We start from the raw sequence: 22,505 nt of genomic DNA on the forward strand, positions 1-22,505 counted from the left end.
TGTTGGGTTTGTCTATACCTCCTTCAGAAAAGTTCATCTACTCAGTAGCATATGTCACTGCTTGGAACATTCACAAGATTTATTTCAATTACATACTATTAGTAGGAGACTTTTAATATGCTCAATGACACACATAGCAGAGCAGCAACTACCATGTGGTAAAGTGCTGAAAAAGGGTGCTTTTGTGAAAAACTGTTGAGCCTGGGAAAAAAAAATAAAGTTGGCAGGAAATCCCCTTCTAAATAGAAAGAACACTCAGTCCCTATTCATTTGGCCAACTTTTTTTTTGGTGAAATGGGCACTGACTGCAAAATGTGCAGGGAGGACAATGTGTGGGAATGCAGGCTGGAAGGCAAGTCCTGAAGGTGAAGTTGATAAGGGAGTCATACATGAAAATCTTAAAGACTTCAGGTTTATCCTCACTCGATACTTTTGCCTTTTCTTCTGTTTGCACCAATTGTTCAGAAGAGACCTTCTTCCATGGGTAGTCATGCATATAAGATGTTTGCTCTAAATCATTATTTTAATGTTTAAAATATTAAAGAAGTTTATGTGAATATGAATGAAGTTCTTATTTTGAAGTGACTAGTTTTGTGTCATTCTCCTTTATGTTGGCTTAGTTATCTTCTGTAGAAGTGAAATGCATTTTTAAAGAGTCTTGTTGAAGAGGATAGTCCTTTATGCAAGACAGCAGACCAACTCTTCATGGGCATGTAGATAGGGCTGTTAGCTATGTGTATTTAAAAGAATGCACTAGGCACAAAACCTCTGCAGAAATATACTTCCCTTTTATTAGGAAAGCCTTCTCTAGCCTTAATTATCATGGACAAAAAAAAAAAAAAGCATACTGTTTCCCAGGGAAATACTACCCACTGATATCACAAGAATCCAGCCCTGCTTAAGTGCTTGGAGGTATGTTCTCAATGCACTTATAATGGGGTCATTATCACCATGGTTATGAGATTTAACTGACTGAAAACTGTAGGAATTTGTCTCATTAATGCCAAATGTTATAGTTTATTCCTGGAAACTGAAAAACCTGCTGCCCAGGGAAACCTGTTCTGTGATATTGAAAACAAGGCACTTGAGAATAGCCTGCTTGGTTCATGTCAGATGACTTCACATATATTTTGTTACTGGTTTTTAGGGTGTTTTTGTTACTAAATTACTGTTCTGTGGTATTTTGCATTGTGAGTTAGCGTTTCTTAAGAACTTGAGGTCTAGAACTTACAAACCAGTATGCAGTTATGGTTCTTTTTATTCATATGCAATCATTTCTGGACTATACTAGCATCTCAGCATACTCTGTATTTACATTTTACCTTTCCCTCTCTCTTTTTTTTTTTTTTAGTCTTTGATTGTGCACTTTCAGACAAAACACTCCTCAGCTGGTCTTGGGACTGAATATAGTCACATTTCTCTGAAAGATGATTAAAGAAGTGCCATTGCCCTTCCAATTTCATTTTTATTGTTCCTGAAACAAAGAAATTAAAATCACCAGTTATTTCAGTTACACATGGATCAAACCGGAATTAATACATCTGGACCTCTCTTCCCACCCCAACCCTTTTGTAATCAAAATGAATTATCCCAAAATGAAATCCTTGCATTTGATCAGAAAATTTGACAGAAATTTCAGGGTTTTATTTATCAGCCACTCAAATTCTTCTTCTGATTTACAATCTTTTTTTTTTAGTAGGATTTGTACAGCATATGTAAGTACATCTCTTTGACCTCTGATTGGAATTGGATTTTGGACCAAAAAAACCCCGACAACAAAACTTGATCTTCCTTTGTTGCATGTTGGGACTATACATTTTTATTTTCTTCTTTCAGTTATTTTCTATGCAGAAGCTAAGAGTACCAGAGCAAAGGAATTCACAGAGGAAGGCAGGGGTACTTGGAAATGTGAAAAAATGAGTAACACAAACATATAAGTTTGATTGAAAATATAGTGTTTGGAAAAGGCCTTTATTTATTGCTCTATTTATAGAGCATTATTTATTATTACTATAATTAGAACAATAGTTCATTGCTTACCTATAACAGTCATTAATGTCTGTAAGTAATCTCAAAATCTAGCCATGCTCATTTTTTTTCATATATTTAGTTCTCTTTCAAATCAGTGGATTTACTTAACCAGTCTAAAAGTCAAAAAAGCCATTAAATGATGATGATTTCCCCATTCTGCCTCTTGGCACACCTGAATACAGAAAGTACTATCACTCCCATAATCAAAACAAAGGCTGTCCCTACCTATGGCTTGAATAATCCACATGAAGAATGAAGATGCATGAGACAAAAATTATAAAGCTATTTACTAACTTTCCTTATTTTGTGATTTCAGGAGACATAAGAGTAATAAGAATGGATAGCAATTGTAAAATTGGTTTTATAGGTTTTACATTTCATATAAACTTTATGAAGATGCATTACCTTACAGACAAATGGTTGAAAAGGATAATAAAAATATAGAAACCCAAATACCACTAAAAATACATAGATCTTTAAATAAAAAATTGCATACTTAAATGCTGAGCATAACCTTTCAGAGCTAGTATAAAACTCATTATAACATTCACCTTTTATTGTCTTCTAGTTATTGACCTTGTTTAATATAGGTGTCTGTCTTTGTTATAGTATAAACGGATTGTAATTCTGTAAATGCACTGGGAATGTTACACAGAATTGAAATTTTAGAATGGAGTTTTAGACCACTTTCTGTGAGAGGGAGGGGAATGAAAGATCACACATAAATCAAAATTGTTATTCCATTCTTTCTAAGCCAAATACGATGCCTCTGCAAGAGCCTGTGCTGATTCAGGATGATTAAGCAAAAAACACAGCAAACTGGGCCTGTCATAAATATTAAAGACTGACAAATATGTGCAGGGAGGACACATCCTGACTCCAACTCATTTCTTTGTGCAGCTGGCACTCTCCTAACAGGTTTGGCTGAAGCCGGTTCTGTGTGTCCTTTCCACTGGCTGCTGGCATTACAAATAATCTCCTTCTCTGCTCTCAGGAACAGTAGTTCAAAGTGATGGACATATGCCAAAAGCTTGGAATAGCCTAAAATCTTTGTTAACTTTGCAAAGCCATCTGAACATGTTGCGGGTAGCACAGACTGTAAGAGAGTCAGGCAATCCTAAGAAACATCAACATTCATGGATTATTTTAGCAAACCTTCATATTCTATTCAAAACAAATTGTTAAATATCAAGCTCCCTTCAGTTCACAGAATTAATGTTAGTTGTCTGTTTGCATGTCAATCATCTGCTCAGTGGTAATGTATAGTTTGGAAATGAGCTCCTTTACCCTACTATTCAGTTTTGTTCTCCAGGAGATCCAGACCTGAATACAACACCTGAAGTGACAGAAAAATAGAAATGGTTGTATTCAAAATTAAGGCAAATCACCACATAAGGGTAAATCTGGCCACAGCCTCTGAGATGGTAAAAAGGAGAGAGCTAAGAAGTTCCAGGGTAGTGGCTGGGAGCAGTCTGGGAGTGGGATGATAGAGGAACTGGTTGCGTTTTGGCAATAAAGAAGGCTGTGATGATATGTGACGGCCAGCATTTTCTGCTATGTCTCTGGTTATGTTACTTTTGTTTCACTTTCACTTTCTTGTTTCTGCCTGCTTGTGATATAAAGAAGAAGGAACTACAAAATCATGAATTTTCTACAGATTCTACAATCCAGTTTAAAAAATCTGATAACATGGTATACCCATCTATCCTAATAACTGTTTTTTTTTTTCTTGACTCCCTATATTGGCAAATAAAAAAAAAAAAGCTGAGGTGCTGCATGATCTGCTGTGGAGCTGCCCACCTGCCTTATTTAAATTTACTCATTTAAATAACTGCCTGTTGCCAAGCACAATCCTCAACTTTTAAGCTAGAGCTCTACTTGTCTACTTGTGTGAAGATAAATGTAGTTTTATTTTGATTTTGTGATCATGGACTCAGTGATTACAAGAGGTAGGATGTCTATAGGGTTTTATGGCTAAACTTATCTTAGATCTTTCCCTGATGAAAAATATCCTACCGCTACCACTATAATAAATACAGCTCACAAAATGATTTTACTACTACCTAGGAAAAGTCAAAGTTTTTTCCAAGATTTCAACAAGGAGTTGTTGTGTGTACAGGTTTCATCAGTGAAAATCACAGTCCTCATTTTTATGAAACACATTTATTAAACTCATTCTAATTCCCATAGCTATAAAGAAATAAATTGTCTTTAAACTGTTGGTCAGCTAACATCTTTGCAAGGGTTCTCTGCAATAGAAATAGCACTCCCCAAAGTCTGTGGTACTGGTAAAACATTTGCAATCATACTTTTCATAATTAAATTGAGCTATTTCACCTTAAGTCTGAAATGTGCCACCAGCCGAATTAAAGGGAAACTTTATGAAATGAGCTTCTGAACTCCTCAGTCTGTTTTGCCTAATACAGTAAATGCTCTTCCATTCCCTTGTTATTAGGTAACAGAAACGCGGACTGGTCCTCTTGGCTGCAGTAACTATGACAACCTAGATTCTGTCAGCTCTGTTCTGGTTCAGAGTCCCGAAAATAAGATTCAGTTGCAAGGTATGTAGGTGCAATTTCATTAATTTGTTTTGAAACAGGATGACATTTATCACACTATTTGTTTTTCTTTCTTCCACCTCATAAAAGGTCATTTTCTTTGTGTGTGTGTGTGCAGTAAGTACATTCTAGACAATATGAAGGAAATGTCAGTAACTCATGTTGCCTTTGAAATGGAAACAATTTCTCTACATATCAGAAAATAATATTAATAATGCTGTTAACATTTTACCATCCTATTTAGCAACCACTCTCTCACCTTTTAAAAAGTCTGAATTCCCATAAATTCCACCAAGCAGGGAGTGACATTTAGCATGCTCAGCCTGCCTTGCACATGTTGAGTGGTAGCTTATACCTCATGCAGTTGTTCCACTGAAATGAATGGAGTCATTGGACAAGTGATATACAGATTTTTCAAAAACTCTAAATAATGAACAGTCTAAAGGCTCCTCTTGGGACTTTTGTGAAAATGTGGAAAGTTAGGCATCCCACTCATTGGAAAAACAATAGTAATTACACATTAAAAAAAAACCCCACAACAACAAAACAAAACAGAGAGAAAAGAGAAAAAAAAAAGAGAGAGAAAGGAAAAGGAAAAAAGGAAAAGGAAATGGAAAATGAAAAGGAAGAAGCACAATTTCTAACTATTTTTTGTTAATTCCCGTAGATGTATTTCCCAACCTGCATATTAGGTATGAAAACATTTTTGAAAGTTCATCATCTAGGGCATTAATAATTGCTTTTTTTCAGTTACACAAATGTAGCATGAACAACTTATTGCTATGAAAACAGATTAAATTAATTTATGTACTTGTGTCTACCTCTGTGTATGTACAAGAGAAGAATGCAATTATTAATTCACAGTTACAGGTAGCTATATAATTATTTCCAGTTTTAAATTTTTTTCATAATGATTCATAAATCAGTTGGACATTTAGTGTGTAGTTGTTGTTGACTGTTAAGAATGGCTGTCAGGAAAAGAAATAATTTGCAATTTAATATGGTCTCCTGCATATGCATGATGTTTGTCAGTTAAAATTCGGAAAATAATCTTTGCATCCCTTAGACAATGTTTTGCTGCATCACATTGGATTCTCATTTTGAGAAATATAGTATCAGAATTACATAAACTATTTCATAGTTTTCATGGAAGAATTGAACAAGACTCAAGTGTGCTTATCTGAGCTTTCTTTTCCTTTCACAATTTCAAGGCTCTTCACAAGTATAGAAGTACATTGAAAAGTTTACTCAGGTAACAATGGGGTTTGACATGAGGTAGAAGAAAGCACAGAGAGTCCTGGTTTTAGCAATTCTGATATGACTTTTTACTTGGAAGGGTTATGAAATTACTTTTACAGCTATCATTATTATGTATCAAAAAATAAGTGATAAATCTCTATGAAGTTGTCCAAGTGCAAATGTAGAAGGAATCTACCTCACAAATAACCAGAACCTAAGCTGAGAAATTACTTAACTCCAAAATAAGCTCCACGGGTTATGGAAAGATTATTTTTTCCACAGAAAATAACAACAATCAATACATAAGAATATATAATGTAACTTTTTTTTATTAGCTGATTACTATTGTAACTAGAGTGACTGATACCTAGTTAAAGTACTTCTTTATAAGATACTCATTCTCATCACTGGGATCATGTAAAAAATTATCAGAATTTTCAGATAAGAAAGTTTAAGTTTCTGGTCACAAATATTCTGATCTTTTTATTCACCTGCTCTGTGGTTCTGATATATCAGTGTGACATGCTTTTGCAAGGCCTCTGCATGGTATGGCAGGGGAAAGTATGAAAACACTTCGAAAAGGGTTTTGTGACATAGTGGGAGTATTTTGAGATGTCATGGCAACTAGGCCTCTCCATGCTAAACCATTAGTAAATTTAAGAATGCATTTTGTTCCTCAAGGTTTTGTAGCTGTACCTGTCACTTCCAATTGACTGTCCCTTACCACTTAAATACCAATGCTATAAGCTGAATTTTATTTTTCTAAAATTTCCTCTAATCCCATTATTCTTAATTTGTCTCTACAGAATCATGAAGGGATAACTAGTGTTATCTAGACAAGCTATATCTTGATGTGTCAAGAGCAACATGGAAACAAGTCCAATACAGAACGGAAATGTTTATTTTACACCTCTTTTTCTGATTATACTCTTTACTCTGTCTTTCAGGGCAGTTTTCCCTTCATCAGCACTCTCAAAATTTGAATTGGCTGCTAGTATCAAAATTATAATACAGCTGCATGCTTCCTTACTATGAAGCTCTTTCTACTGAGGCTGTTCATTGACCAATTCTTTACAAGGAGAAGTTGATGTCATCCTTTCTTTCTGTTTTTGATAATCTCCCTAGGAAGAAATTACACCAGCAAATGTTCTACCTCAGTAACACAGGTTGCTAGTTAGCAGAATGGGTATTCCATACTGAGAGAGAAATGAGAAATATATCTGAAACTAATTCTTAAAAAAGGAAATATATAACATATATATTGTATATATGAGTTCATATATATACGAGTTTATATATATGCTATATATAAACAGCATATATATATTCATATGTATAGCATATATATGTGTTACATATATGAACTCATATATATAACATATGTTATATATAACACGTCAGTCTAGCAAATGCTAGACAGAAGTGTACATTTTCCTTAAAAAATCCATCTAGTTTTCATTTTCATAATTGTTTGTTTGTTTGTTATGTAGGTTGAGGAAGCTGCTTGGCTTGATCATTCCTTTGCATTTAATAACACAATACTTACTCTAATTCCTTCAGGTCTTCAGGTCATCTTGCCTGAGTATCTGCAAGAGCATTTTGTTCAGGCAGCTTTGAGCTACATTGCTTGTAATTCAGAAGGGGAGTTCATCTGCAAGGACAATGACTGCTGGTGTCATTGTGGTCCAAAATTCCCAGAATGCAACTGTCCCTACATGGACATTCAAGCCATGGAAGAAAATCTGCTCCGCATAAGCGAGACTTGGAATGTGTACAACAGTGAATTTGAGGAATCTGGTGAGATGCTTTACACAATTTTTTGTCTGTTTTGCTGTATCTTGCAAAAGGCATTTATACAACTGACTCCATCTGAAATTTCCAGAATGGTTTGTAAATCTAAATATATACATTCTTAAATGCATCCTGGATCTGAGTCTTAGTATATCTTTCTGATAGTAAGTGGTGATCATGATGATGAGCAGTCACATAAGGATTAGGCAGTTATGATTGAGTATTATTAATCCGTTATACTTTGTGGACTCCAGGACTGAGGACTTGGTCCCTGTTGGAGCAAGAAGTGTGTTAGAGGCAGAAAGCAGAAAAAAATAAGAGCAAAGTCAGGTTATACACCTGGATATTCTGCAATCTTTTGTTCTGTAATGCAGCTGGAACAGCTGTTTCATTCCCCATCCATTTTTTGGTGTTGGGTCAGTTTCTCCTGTAATTCCCTTTTATACTGCTCCTCCAGCAACACCATGAAGTTGGAATGGAGATCATAGCTGACCCTTGATTTGCCAAGTAGTGAATAGCTCATCCTGTTGTAGTTGGCGACTACTTATGATTTCTATTTAAAATGGACTTATCCATGTTGTCTCTACACATTTGTGCCACATTAGTTTTCTTTAAAGCATCAGTGTTTATTTTATACATAATTTCACCTGTCCTGACCATCAGAACTTCCAGCCCCATAGAGAGTAGGAACTTCAGGTAAAATCAGCTTCTGAACAACCGTTTTCACAATTCACTCACTCAGTGATATCAGTGACATCTGTCTAGCCAGATGGTTGGAAAATTTAAGTGATCTCAGCAGATCTGGGAAAAAATCACCAAGAAAAAAAAGAAAGGAATGAGGTAAGGAAGAAGCAGAAAAAAATATAAATCACTGTTTTTAATGAGTTGTGTTGGAGAAAGGATAGAAGAGAGAGGGAAGAAGACTATTCAGTGGTCATGGAAGAATGTGTGAGAGAAAAAATAGCAGTACAATACTTAACTGTGAATAGTACTTTGTACACATTCATTTTTATATTTGTTGATTTATTGTTAAAGACTGATCTCTCAGTTCAAGGTTGAGAATTTAAAAAGACCTTGTATCAGTTAAAATCATAGTTGTAACTTTTTGTAAAACCTGATTGATCTGTTTGGAAGATATTAAGCCCTTTTCCCAGCCCTGGTCTCACTCTAGCGTGACCGTAGATCTTCTGGGAGGATCACAGACTTCTTTGGTTATAAAGACATGAATTCATTGTTTGGTTTTGTGTATATTTTGTGTGCATTTTTCCCAATTGCTATTTTGACACCTTTAACATTTATGGAGTCATGTTATCATTTGCTATTTTACAAACTAGGACAAACATATTGACTCAACAGAATGGCATGGATTTGTTTACCGTATTTTGTCTTTGAATGAAATGTGATATGCTTCAGTGCCTGAAGAATATCATTTGATGCCTCCTACTTATAAGGAATTTTCATTAAGCTGAAAGAGCACACATAGCTGAATCTATGGAGGATTCTTACAGCAGCCTATACAAGGACATCAAATTACTTATGTGCTTGAATAGTTGTCAGCTACATGTATAGTCCTATGTTCAGGAATGAGACATGAATGTCAGGGGAAAAATGGGTAAGAGTTAAACTCTGTGCTTTTAAAAAAGGCTCTATCTATGCTGTATGAATCACTAAAATGGCAACTTCACATGCATCTGTCAATCAGGTAATTGCTAGTAGGCATGATTACTAAAATGTGAAATATGGATTATTAACATCATTGAGACATATGCCACAAACACTCTTTAACCCTTGAATTATGAAATGATTTTTAATCTAATAAATACAAAGCATGAGTTCCACATCTCATAGGTAGAGTAGAAAATATCTGCTTTCAACTGTTTTGCATAAATATGTTCAAGGAACGATGAGACAAGTAACCTTGTATGTATATGGGTTTGTACTTTCCTGAAAGAAAGTTGACATGTGAACTTTAGATAGATAGCTTAGTCATTGCCCATTCAACCTCGCTACATAAATCATATATTACCATCTGAACAGCTCTTTCAGTACTGCCACAGATGGTCTGTAAACATTTCTAGCCACAGTTGATTACTGAGACATATTCTGAAAAATTTAGAGCTTGTGCAACATTTAAGCTATGAAAAATCTACTAACAAATATCAGCATGATAGTACATGTTCTGGGAAAAAAAAAAAGTCCTTTATTGAAGTCAACTAATGTTTTAAATAGATATTTTATAACTTTGATGTGGGATATATAGCATCATAAAATGGTTTGGATTGGAAGGGACCTTAAAGATCATTTATTTCCAGCTCCATGCCATGGGCAGGGATACCTTCCACTAGACCAGGATGCTCAAAGCCCCACCCAACCTGGACTTGAACATTTTCAGGGATTGGGTAGCCACAGCTTCTCTGGGCAACCTGTGTCAGGGCCTCACCACCCTCACAGGGATGAATATTTTCCTGATGTCTAATTTAAGTCTCCCCTCTGTCACCTTAAGGTCATTCCACCTTGTACTGTCACAACGTGCCCTTGCAAAAAGTTCCTCTCCATCTTTCTTATAGTCCCCCTTTAGGTATTGGAGGACTGTTTTAAGGTTTCTCACAGCCTTCTCTTCTTCAGGCTGAGGCTGAACAACACAAACTTGCTCAACCTGTCATCATAGGAGAGATGCTTCAGTCTCAGAGCATATCTGTGGCCTCCCCTAGACTTGCTCAAGTAGGTCCATGTTCCTCTTATGCGCAGGACCCCAGAGCTGATGCAGTCTTTAAGTCAGGAGAAGTCAGCTTTTAAGAAAAGGGTAGGTTGTTTATATATAATTTACATTTTGTGTATATAATTTATAACAAAAATAAATAAGATAGAAAAAAAGTAGTGTTGAAGAAGGTCAGATTATATAGTATTTTAGACTCTGAGCAGACAAGGAACAGGATAATCCAGACCATATATAATAATCCATATAATCTACTACTAACTGCAGTGGAATGAATGAATGAATGGATTAATTAGTTAGTTAGTTAATTTCATTCTTTGAAACATGAACTCCAGATTCAAGTAAGGTTAAATACAAATGTATTAACTTTCTCACTTTTCTGCCTTCCAAACCCTTCCCTTACATATAACAAAATAGTCTTCTGAATCCAGTAGCAAATTTTATCCCTTAACATAGACCTGTAAAACTGGGTTCACTTGAGATCATGCACATTATCTGTGGACAGAATTTAACCTAAAGAGGAAGAAGTAAATATTCAATTTAGGATGGTTTGTTTAGAATCATAGAATAGTTAGGGTTGGAAAGGACCTTAAGATAACCTAGTTCCAGCCCCCCTGCCATGGGCAGGGACATCTCACAGTAAACCATGTCACCCAAGGCTCTATCCAACTTGGCCTTGAACACCACCAGGGATGGAGCATTCACAACTTCCCTGGGAAACCCATTCCAGTGCCTTACCACCCTTACAGTAAAGAACTTCCTCCTTATATCCGATCTAAATTTCCCCTGTTTAAGTTTTATCCCATTATCCCTTGTCCCATCACTACAGTCTCTAATGAAGAGTCCTTCCCAAGCATCCTTATAGGCCCCCTTTAGATACTGGAACACTGCACTCAATCCCACTGTCAGTGTTATCTCTCAGTCTGTCTGTTTAAGAAAAAGCAACTGAGAAATAGATCTTTAAATTTAAAGGGAAAAAATAATTAAAAAAACAGTTCTCCAGTGCCTAAATCCTGTTTGAAATCAGTCGGCAGCTAAATACTGTTTGTGTCTTCGGAACTTTCCAACTGACTTTGCACACATAAAATAAAACACAAAAACAATATGACTTTTTTCTCTACAACCTCATCCTCTCTTTCAAATTAGGCAGTTTACATTATTGTTGACCTTTCAAACCATAAGACATGAAAGAAAAATGAGTGTACCTAGTTAAAATTTAAATATCCTGAACACAACTTTTACAACTACAAAAAGGTTTAGTATGGTTTAGTATAGTTTAGTATGACCATTCTATGCATACATGTCCAAGTGCAACAAGTAATCATGTTACATGAATGTAATGTTGGGTGAAATTAAAACACACATCACACCAGGAACCTCATGAAATTCAGCAAGGAGAATTCCTTGTCCTGCATCTGAGGACCCCTGCATGATGCACCAGGATATGCTGTGGGTCACCCAGCTGGAAAGCACCTTGGCAGAAAAGTACCTGGTCCTGGTGGAAACCAGGTTGACTGTGAGCCAGCAACGTGTCCTTGAAGCAAAGAAGGCTGATGATATCCTGAGCTGCATTAGGAATAGTACTGCCAGAAATCTGATTGAGAGTATCTAACTCATCTCTTCAGATCTGGACTCCTCTGTACAAGAGACACATGGATGTATTGGAGAGAGTTCTCAAAAAATGAAGGGTCTGGAGCATCTTTTTTGAGGAAAGGCTGAGAGGTGGGACTGTTCAGCTGGGAGAAGAGAAAGCTCAGTGGGATCTTACCAATGTAGATAAATACCTGAATTGAGGGTGTGAAGAAGATGGAGCTGGGCTTTTTTTCAGTGGGGCCCAATGACAGGATCAGAGGCAGTGGGCACAAAATGAAACATGGTAGATTCCCTCTGAACATCAGGAAACACTTTTTCACTGTGATAGTGACTGAGCATTGAGGTATATTATGATGTATATTTTCAAGGTCGCCTTGAAATTGAAAACCTATTCTTTTAAAAAATTATTTTAAATACAAAATACCATGGAAGGAAATAACACATCTACAACAAAATTGGGCAGGAATTTTAATGTCACAATTGGGTATAAATGTGATTCAGTGAAGCACTGAAATAAATGCTTATTTTAATTATTTATAGTCCATTAGCTTCTTAGATTTGAATTGTGTGCTTAAATGTTCATCATCATCTTAAATAGATCAGAGCTAGAGCCATCTAAGTCCTTGGAGAACTGCGCCTACCAAAAACAAAGACTGCTACTAAACATGTAGCTTCACAGGCATAATAATTAAACATAAAAAGTCATCCTGTAAATATTTTTAAATGTATCATTCTATAGCTTTAACAGACAAACTTCTCAAAATGTGAAGTTTGATCTTTTTCAAACAATTTTGTATCTGCTTTATAGAGATATTTCAAAAGGTAAATTTCAGTATCACAGAAAACCTAAGTGACATAAGTACAGCCAAAGTAAATTGATATTAACTTTCACAATATTTGCTGAAACCATTTTTGATTGTGCACCCACCCATCCTCCACTGTTGCTTGGATTGCCAAGTCCTAGCTGAAGCAAAATGGTGTTGCAAGCTATTCTTCTTTAATCCTTGAATTCTGGATTCCATGTTTGATGCATTTCATAATTCCCTAATAACTCCAGGATGTCTTGTTATTGGCATTGGTTACCCTTTAGAAGTTGTGGTTTAATCCCAGGTAACTGCCCCCCAGTTATGGGCATGATGTGCTGGGGTATGGAGTACCCCTTTGGCTAGTTTGGGTCAGGTGTCCTGTCTCTGCTTCCTCCCAGCTTCCCCCGGCTTCCTCTCCTCCCTGGCAGAGCATGAGACTCAGAAAGTCCTTGGTCAGACTAAACATTACTGAGCAAAACATTGGTGTTATCAGCACTGTTCTCAGGCTGAAAAGTCAAAAACAGAGCACTGCACCAGCTAAGGAGAAAAATGACTGCTACTGCTGAACCCAGGACAGAAGCGCTGATTTAAAATAATCTGAAAAAATCTACAGTTTTGAAAGTTTCATCTGAAAATTACATCTGAATCCTCAGTTAATATAGCATTATATAGAAAGTTACTTGTTTTCTTGTTTACATTAGCATAGATTGCTTTTGGACTTCAGAGTCCTGCTCGCTTAGATCAATTAATTCCTCAATTCAGTTTTCCCATTCCTTTATAATGATTGAATTAATAATGTTCCCAAAATCCCTTGCATACAAAAAATTGGTTTTAAAGTCTTGAAGAAAGCAGGTTCTAACAAGGGAGATAGATGATAAGCTTATTACTGAATTAAATATCTGTAAAACTGAGAATGAAGAAGTTCAGGCATCCCATTCGTTGTTTTTTTTTTTTGGGGGGGGGGGGGATAAAGTTTCTGTCTTATATGATTACTTTAACATAAAATCTGCAGAAAGTAAGAGGAGAGATCACCTCTTCAGTGAGTTTTAGAGAATTTTGTATTTAATAGTGTCATGAATTTATACCTCCATCCTCAAAACTGCAAAATGTGGAAACCCACGTTGAATGCTGTTTACATACAGAATATGTTTCAATTCACACTTTGCGTTTGAAATTGGGGGTTGTCTTGCTGTATAGACATCTGAGTTGTCCAAGTCATAACTTCTGAAAAGATTGGCCAACCATTTGTGGTCACATTATATGTCTTTATAAAATAGCACTGTGTGCTGCCTCTAGGCTTCAAAATTTTCTACTGTTTCTTGTGAAGGATGAAGATCACTATTTTCACAGTGAAGTTTCCAGGTTTACAGCCTGGGTTTCCACTAACCAGGCAGTAAATTATGGTAAAATACAGTAAAATTAAGACTGGAAATTACAGCTGGCACTGATATGGAAGTGCAGATGCTCAGGGAGAAATTCTTTACACCCTCCGCTAGCCTTAGAAATTTGCTGCAGATGGGTAGCAGTGTCTTTATGATTATTGGGGCTGTGAAGAAGCTGTAAAGGAGGAATTCTAAGATTCTTCCAAAATCAGAGACTGGATGTGACAGTCACACAGTCAGTCAATACAGACAACCATAGCAAGTGATCATATTTGATCTCAAAACCTACATAAATCTCTTAGTGTTTCTTTTGTAGTTTAACCCTAGTCAGCAACTAACACTGCCCAGACATTCTCTCAATCCCCCAGCAATGGGTTAGGGGACAGAATTGGAAGAGTAAAAGTGAGAATACTCATGGGCTGACATAAAAATGGTTTAATAGATAAAGCTAAAGCTGCACACACAAGGAGAGCAAACCAAAGAATTCATTCCCCATTTCCCATTGGCAGGTATTCAGCTGTTTCCTGGGAAACAGGGCTCCATCACATGTAATGGTTACTTGGGAAGACAAACACCATAACTTCAAACGTGTTCCCCTTTCCTTTCTCTTCCCCTAGCTTTATACCTTGAGCATGACATCATAAGGTATGGCTTATTCCTTGGGTCAGTTGGGATCAGCTCTCCCAGCTGTGTTCCCTCCCAACATCTTGCGCACCCTCACCCTACTTGCTGGTGGGCTAGCGTAGCAAGCAGAAAAGGCCTTCACCCTGTGTAAGCACTGCTTAACAGTGACAAAACTATCACTATGTTATCAAGACTGCTTTCAGCACAAATACAAAACATAGCTTCATCTTAACTGCTATGAAGATTAACTCTATCCCATCCAAAACCAGCACAATTTCTAAGGAAAGAGGATATTACAGTCATTGTTCCTGCAGATAAAGACTCTTAACTGCTGAGCATATAGTAATACATCTGTTGATTTTTTTCTTTCAGTCAGTTTGAGTAACTAAATATAGCAAATGTAGCGAGAGTAATCAGATTTACTTAATTTACTGAAAGAAATCTATGTTTAAATAAAACAGACACAAAACCAGACAGTTAAAAAAAAGTATAAGTAAATCTTTAACTTAGATTTAAATAGGTTAAATTTAAAGTTAAAATAAGTTTAAATAAATAATGTAAATAAATTTAAATAGTATGAAGGTAGAAATCTTGGCTGTCTGGTTGACAGAATGCTCTATGATGAGAGCCAGTGACAAATTCAGATCTTCAAGACCAAATATGAATCACAGCATAAAGACAGAGGAAACCTGGGGGAAAGAAGTATTAGCTTTTTCATCATGTCATACACTGTTGTCAACAGTAGTTATGGAATAATCTTAATCATGAATTACATTAATATCTCCTAGTAGTTCAAGGAGGTTGCATTGAGGAATGCAACCAGTATCCCTCATGCGGTTCATTCATTTTTCTCCCCTGCATCAGAGAAGCATTTTAAAATATTATTGTGATTATAGTGTGTCAGCTTATTTCTGATGGACGACTCCAGCAAAACTAGAAGTCTGCATTTAGTCTATGATGTTTAACCTTCACAATCCCTCTACCTAGTCAGAAAAATCTAATATAATGTTGTTTTCTACTCCAATAAGTCACAGATTTTTGCTATTTTTCTGGTGAGAATTCTTTCTAAAAACTGCTTTAACAAAAGTGGGCACCATGGGATTCCTTTTTATTGCCTTCACAATCTTCAAATCAAAGTCATCTAGATGACAAGTAAAAAGGTAATTCTTCCCAGCTTCCAGGCCTACAGATTGACTATATTGTGTAGACACCAACCTGGGTTCCAGACTTCTCCCTTATTACCAGCAGTGATGGTAACCCTAAGATCTAATCAGTGCCTTCAGTTACTCTTATGTTAGCTACAGTGATGTATTGTAAATTTTTTCAAATTGCCTTTTAATGACTAAGTAAAAATTATCTTTGTGATTGTAGGGTTCCCTATATTCTTTCTAGTACAGGAGAAAAGAAAAACAAACAAAAAAAACCCCAACAAACAAAAAAACTCCTTCATTGTAAGATAGACACTTTAAGATATAATTAATGTACCAAATACCTCATTTACACCTGCTCCAAATTACTAACAGAAAGTAAAAAGGCAGGTTTGACTTGTAGACATCAGTTTAAACTTAGATGTTGCTATATGTATATGCTGATTGGAAGAATAGTCGTGTAATTATAATGAAAGAAAAGCTCCCAGACTGACTTTCAGACTCTATGTTGAGATTCCAAATCTTAAATAACATTGCAAGATGAACTAGGTTTGATTTAGCTTAAGACACTCACCGTAAATTTAGAGTCCCACACTGTCATTTGCAGTGAATACAGTTTCCACTAGTTCTTTCTTACCACAGTCCAGTGACATATTACTGCTTTTCCAGTTACTATGTTTCCATTAAAATGCATGTAGCATAAGCTTAAAGGCAAAATCTGGAACTAAAACTGAATACAGGAGCATTTCTTCAATTTAAAAAATTAACCTTGCTCTCTAACAAATTGTTTTCAGTGATTCAGAAGGATGAGAGAACATACTCATAAAAAGGCCCTTGCCAAGGTCATTGTACACAGTACACACAAAGCGTTAACTGCACAGGTCATCCAGGTAGCATAGTCTGTCCCTCTGTTGACCAGAATAGACCGATTGCCATGCAAAATGAGTCCAATTTGAAATCTTAATTGAAAGACTCCTTTTGAAAAGTCTGAAAAGACTCACTGGCAGTTGAAGGTGCTTTTTAATCACTGAGAATAAAGACTTCAATCAATATGGTTCAAACTATTTGCCCCTGAGAAGTACAGTGGTGGTTTTCTTTAAAAGGTTGCTTACAGCTTCAGGCTCAAGGCCAAGAAAACTTAGCCCCCTGAGTCTTTAATATAATTATTGTTTTCTCTATTATCTTGCAAGAGTGTTAATTTGCCTCCCAGTAATTAACTTCCCTATGTAGTTGTCAGGAAGTTTAATCAATAGCAAGAACAGATACACCAAGCTGTCATTTCTTCTGTGACCAATGCTCCCTACCTTACCTCCTACCTCTCCCACCCCTGTGGAGGTGTCAATGTTACAATAACATGAACAGGTGGGATGTGCATAATTTCTTTAGAGAGTCAGCGTCTAAATTGTTAATGTCCTACTCCAGAAATGAAGGTACAGCCAATTATGACCCATCAATATAATTGCCCATCTTCTAAAACTAAAAACATGATATGACTCCTGCTAAAGCAGCACCTGGCAAATCAAGTTTTACATGGCATTGCATTCTCAGACACTTTAAACATTGGGATGACATTGTAATAAGAGGAGGAGCAGAAGGCTTGATCTAATATAATTCTACTTATGTCCACCATGTATGGGCCATAATGTAATTACCTTCAAAACTAGTGACAAAAAAAATCTCATTCTTGGTGGAATTCCAATCTTCCTTGGCAGCTTTGGACTTTCTTTATTAAGAGGGATATCTCCCTGTGGCCTCTCTTTTCTTCTAGGGCAGTATTGTCTGTTCTGATTCACAGCTTCTTAAATCTCTTCTTGTAATAGCTTAACCCTGGTTATTTACTTCATTGTGTTTTCCAAGAACACTTTTCAGTTTCACTCATTCTCTTCCCTGAACTATCCATCTTTGAAACCTTACATGTTTATTTTCCCACTTTTCAAACTGCAGGTGTTGCCAGCAAGACCAAGAACAAATAAGGTAACTTGAGGTTGTGTCTACGGTGCTATAGAAAGATAATAACAGCTAGCACTGATAGAAATTGGAATACCCATGCTGCAGAAATACTTGTAAAGCATGTTGAAATGATCAAAATGTTTACAAAAAAAGCCAAGATAGCTGTTGATAAATTTCTGAGAAATTTTTGTTGTTGAAAGCTGACAATGAATTCCAAGGATCATCCATTTTGAAGGGCAGAGATGTGAACATTTTTAAAAGAATAATGAACCAAAATCACACCTGAAAGAGAAACTGACAGGATGAAAGGAATGTCCTTCAAATGTTTGGATTTACAGAAACAGCTATTAGTGTCTGACTTTTTGGTTGCTGAAAAGTGAACTTGCTGTCAAGGTCATATTTAGACTGAGAATATGAAGCTAGTCACTTCTTGATTACAGGAAACGTGAGTCTGTTCAGCTCACAGAAGAGCCTAGGAAAGGTTATTATCCCCTGCCTAGTAAAACTTAAGAATTAATTCCTGATTTGCAGGGTGACATTCTATCTTTATTACTAATTTTAACTCTTCAATTCTTTCCTCTTTATCTGGCCACTGAGAGGGTTCCAAGGCTTGTGAAGGGAGTATCAGTGATTTCCTGTTCCTATCACAGGTTACCATTACTATATATATATATATGTATATATATATATATACACACACACATGCATATATATAAAACAAATATATACATGCCTCTATATAGCATATTGTAAAATCAGTTGTACTGTAACATTTACTTAAGGTTCCTCAGAAACTATATCATAATAAAATATCAGAGGATCTGTTTTCCTTATCAATCCCCTCACCTGAGCTGATACTTAGCCTTGGTCTTAACTCCTTGCAAAGCCTTAGGTTTAGAGGAGCTATCCCTGCAGCATTCCTCACTCAAAAAAAAAACAACAAAAAGCCCAGAAAATCCCCACAAACCTACCCCACTGCAAGAACCATAAACATTTTGTACCCCTGAGGCTTACAAAGCAGCTACACTGTACCAGTTCAAAAAGCTTGTCCAGTATTGTGTTCAGCTTCTCTCTACCTTCATATGCAGTCCATATCTTCCATTGCACATACATTTCCTTCCTTCTCCTTGTCCTTCAGAAAATTTAAAACAGATAATTTGATTTAGAGAACAAATGCTTTAATTATAGGGAGAGCTGAAAGATTTATACTATGTAGGGGAAAAGGGAAGTGGAAAATTCAGCTTTATTATCTTTTCTGTAAAGAAATAAGGTTGTTTCAAGCTGCAGTCTTATGTTTCCTTGAATTGGATTATTTTCAAACATATTTCTTGGAACACAGCTGCTACTTCTTTGACAACTTAAGTAATGCATCATGAACAACTAAAATTCATTGTAACATAAAATCAAATATATGTTCATTTTAGTACTTTCTTTTCTCTAGGCTTTTGAATCATGGTGGAATATTTAAAAAACATGTATCTTTTATAAATCTCTTTAATAATATCTACAAAATATTGAGGCAACACTTTATTGAACAACAACCCTATCCAAGCATTTAAAATGTAGGTCTTCCTGTTTTTTATTCTTTTAGACTACCAGTTTTGTGATTTCAGATTTCAGATTTCAGTTTACAGCTGACACTAGTATTTGACTTGCTGTCATATTTATTGCCCTGAGTACAATTAAAAACATTGTTATGGGAAAGGAATTACAATACCATGGTCGCATTGTTAAAGGTTTCTAACATACAGTACATTTATGTAAAAAGTGTGATAAACTGTTGGGGATTATGAGATCTTTCCTACCAGAACTCATGCTCCTCACACTAATTGCATCTATGATAGAGGACTCCAAGGAGGATGCAGTTGCTTGGAGCTATAAGCAAATGCATTATTATTATCATTATTTGCAATACATGGCAACAATTAAATCTGGGGTCTATTCTGCTAACTGCCCTATAAAGATATAATAAGAGACAGGCTTTTCTCTGAAGAGCTTGCAGTCTAAACAGAAAATACAGTTGAAGTGTAGCAGAGGCAAAGATTTATCTACAGATTATTATAAAATATTGAAGTAGATGTTTTGAAAAAGGAAAAACAAACCAGGAATACTCTTTCAAAAATTGCAAAACGATGTTTTTTGTCAGAATACAGTAAAGCACTTAGATCTTCATTTTTAAATATTTATTCATTTTGTCATTTCTGACTTTATAGCTTTCATTAAAATAAGAAATTAAATGTTGACATAAAATGTAAAATTTATGTTTTGTCAAGGTGAAGCATTTTGCTTGAGTCAATACAAAGTAAAGCAAGAAAATCTTGCAGTGTTCCTTTTAGAGGATTTCAAAGAAAATAGAAGCATCTGGAGAATTTTAGAGAATATAAAAAGATTTAGCTTGTATTCTAATTCTGGAATGCTAAAAATCCTTTCACAAAATGGATTTTCTATTCTCTGCACAGTTCTACTTAAGAGCTTTCTTTGTTGTGAAATGAAGCTTTCCTTAGCTTTTGTGTGAAATTAAGTCATAGTCTTCTTTCCAGCTTCTAACCTATAAAAAAATAAACTAGTATTTATATTAAATAATAGGCTTATTTACAGCATCAGCAGATAAGGTCAGCACTGAAATGGACACAAAGGTTAAGCAAATTGGCACAGCAGGGTTGGATGGCTTGCTTTGTTGCTGTGTGTCATCTTTTCTGTGTGTAAATAGATTGCTGGAGTTACTAGAGATATTTCCTTAGTATTTTTCAATGAAAGCTTTTGGTCTGAATATTTCAAAGGAGAGATCAGCAAGGGTGACACTGAGGTGGGAGTGTGTTATAAGCCACCCACTCAATGTGAGGAAATAGATGAAGCTTTCCTTAAGCAAGTCAAGGATATGTCTGGATTGTGGGCATATACTTCTATGCTTCTTATGGAGAACTTTAACCTCCCCAACATCTGCTGAAAAGCCAACCCCGTGGGACATAATCAGTCAAGGGGGTTTTGGTGGGTGTGAGGAATAACGTCGTGATATAGATATTGGATGGACCAAAAGGAGTGGCAACAGAACAGGACTGGCTATTCCCTAACAAGGAAATGCTGTTTAGGGGTGGGATAATCAATGGCAACCTTGGCTGTAGAAGACACAAAATAATGGTGTTCAGGATCTGTAAAGGAGTGGGTGAGAAAAGCAGCAGAATGAAGACCAGGGATTCACAAAAGAAATCTTTACCTAATTCTAGTGTTGCCTCTGAGGCAGCTCTGAAGACAAAGTAGCTCTGGAAAGCTGGCCAGATTTTAGCAACAGCATCCTCCAGGCACATGAACTGTCTCTCCTGACACTCAGGAAAATGCATAGATATACTGGAGAACCAGCTTTGCTAAACAGGAAATTCATGACAGAGACCCAAAGGAAAAAGTAGCATACAGGAATCAAAGAAGAGTAACACTGTCTTCTCCTTTCTTGTACTTTGCCATCAAAGGATTTGGAACCCTAGAAAGCCTATCTGAAGTATCAACAAGCACATCTCCTGGATGAATTACCCTGTTTTCCAGCTCACAACAGCTTCCCTAATGGATCACTGTGATAGAGCAAACATGCATCTTTAGTTAATAGCCTCCTTGCCATGAGAAAGTGTTCTCCAACAATGTGGAGTTAATAACACATGTATAAAACAGCATTAAAGCCAGACTCTCTCTTCCTTTTTTAAAATAAATATTCATTGTTGATGTTTCACTTTTATCTTTGGATTGCAGACAGGCTACAACAGAGACAGGCTATCAAGGAAAATTTTGCAAACGTTGCCCAGACATTTAGAAATGGTGATAGGAAAATCTAGAACCAGTGCCTGCAAGGAATGCCAAAAGCTACAAGAAAAGTTCCTCCAGATACCTTAGTGGTAAAAGACTGAACAAGGAAATATGGGCCTGCTGCTGAATAGGTTGAGTAATTTTGTGATTTATTTGTTTCAACATAAACAGATAAGGCAGAAGCACTCAGTGCTGCCTATGCCTTCAGTCTTCACCAGCAAATACCCCAGGTCCTTGAGCTTAGCAAGGCGATTCAGGGGACAGAGGAACTAACAGCAGTGAGTAATGGTGGAATCAAGGGTTAACTGAGAGAATTTGATCTGTGATAGTCCATGGTATTCAACAGACTGTATTTGTGGGTTTTGAGAGGGCTGGATGATACATCTGTAGGGCCTCTCTGCTAGTTTTGAAAGATTATAGAGACTGATGAAGATCCCTGATGAATGGAGAAAGGCAAATATTATGCCATTCATGAAAAAAGTCTGAAAGCGTGATCCAGGGAACTAGTGATTGATCAGCTTCACCTTGGTCCCTGGAAAATCATGGATTGAGCCCTCTTGGATGACATTTCCGAACATGTACTGGGTTTGTGTGGCAATGTACTGTGAGGTAGGGGAGAATGTTGCAGGGGTGGCCTCTTTTGAGAAGACAGCAGGCACTGCCCCTGCTGGGCAGAGCCAGTGCCAGCCAGCTCCAAAAGAGACTGCCCAAAGCTGAGCCTAGCAGTGGCACTGGTGACATGTCTGTGATAGCATATGTAAGAAAGGGTAAAAAATACTGCACAAGATATGGCTTAAAGGAACTACTGTTTTATCCTCCTGCTCATGTTATCCCGACTACAGAAGCTGAGATTGTTCTCTGCCTTTATAGAGTGT

The 22,505-nt window shown here is 36.3% G+C and overlaps 1 protein-coding gene across 2 annotated transcripts in view; it reads left to right on the forward strand.

The window, feature by feature from the left end:
* BRINP3 (BMP/retinoic acid inducible neural specific 3) overlaps nucleotides 1-22,505 on the forward strand; it is a 204,478-nt gene that overhangs the window by 135,628 nt on the left and 46,345 nt on the right. For both annotated transcript variants that reach the window (XM_061345337.1, XM_061345338.1), the window contains 2 exons: nucleotides 4,487-4,592; nucleotides 7,389-7,625. In XM_061345337.1, coding sequence (XP_061201321.1) covers nucleotides 4,487-4,592; nucleotides 7,389-7,625 — 343 coding nt within the window. The remainder of the gene's footprint in view (nucleotides 1-4,486; nucleotides 4,593-7,388; nucleotides 7,626-22,505) is intronic.

The sequence above is a fragment of the Neopsephotus bourkii genome, unplaced genomic scaffold, assembly GCF_033783945.1.
Source record: "Neopsephotus bourkii isolate Nb327-2 ecotype Australia unplaced genomic scaffold, CSIRO-AGI_Nbou_v1 NB_234, whole genome shotgun sequence".
Classification (NCBI taxonomy): Eukaryota; Metazoa; Chordata; class Aves; order Psittaciformes; family Psittacidae; genus Neopsephotus; species Neopsephotus bourkii.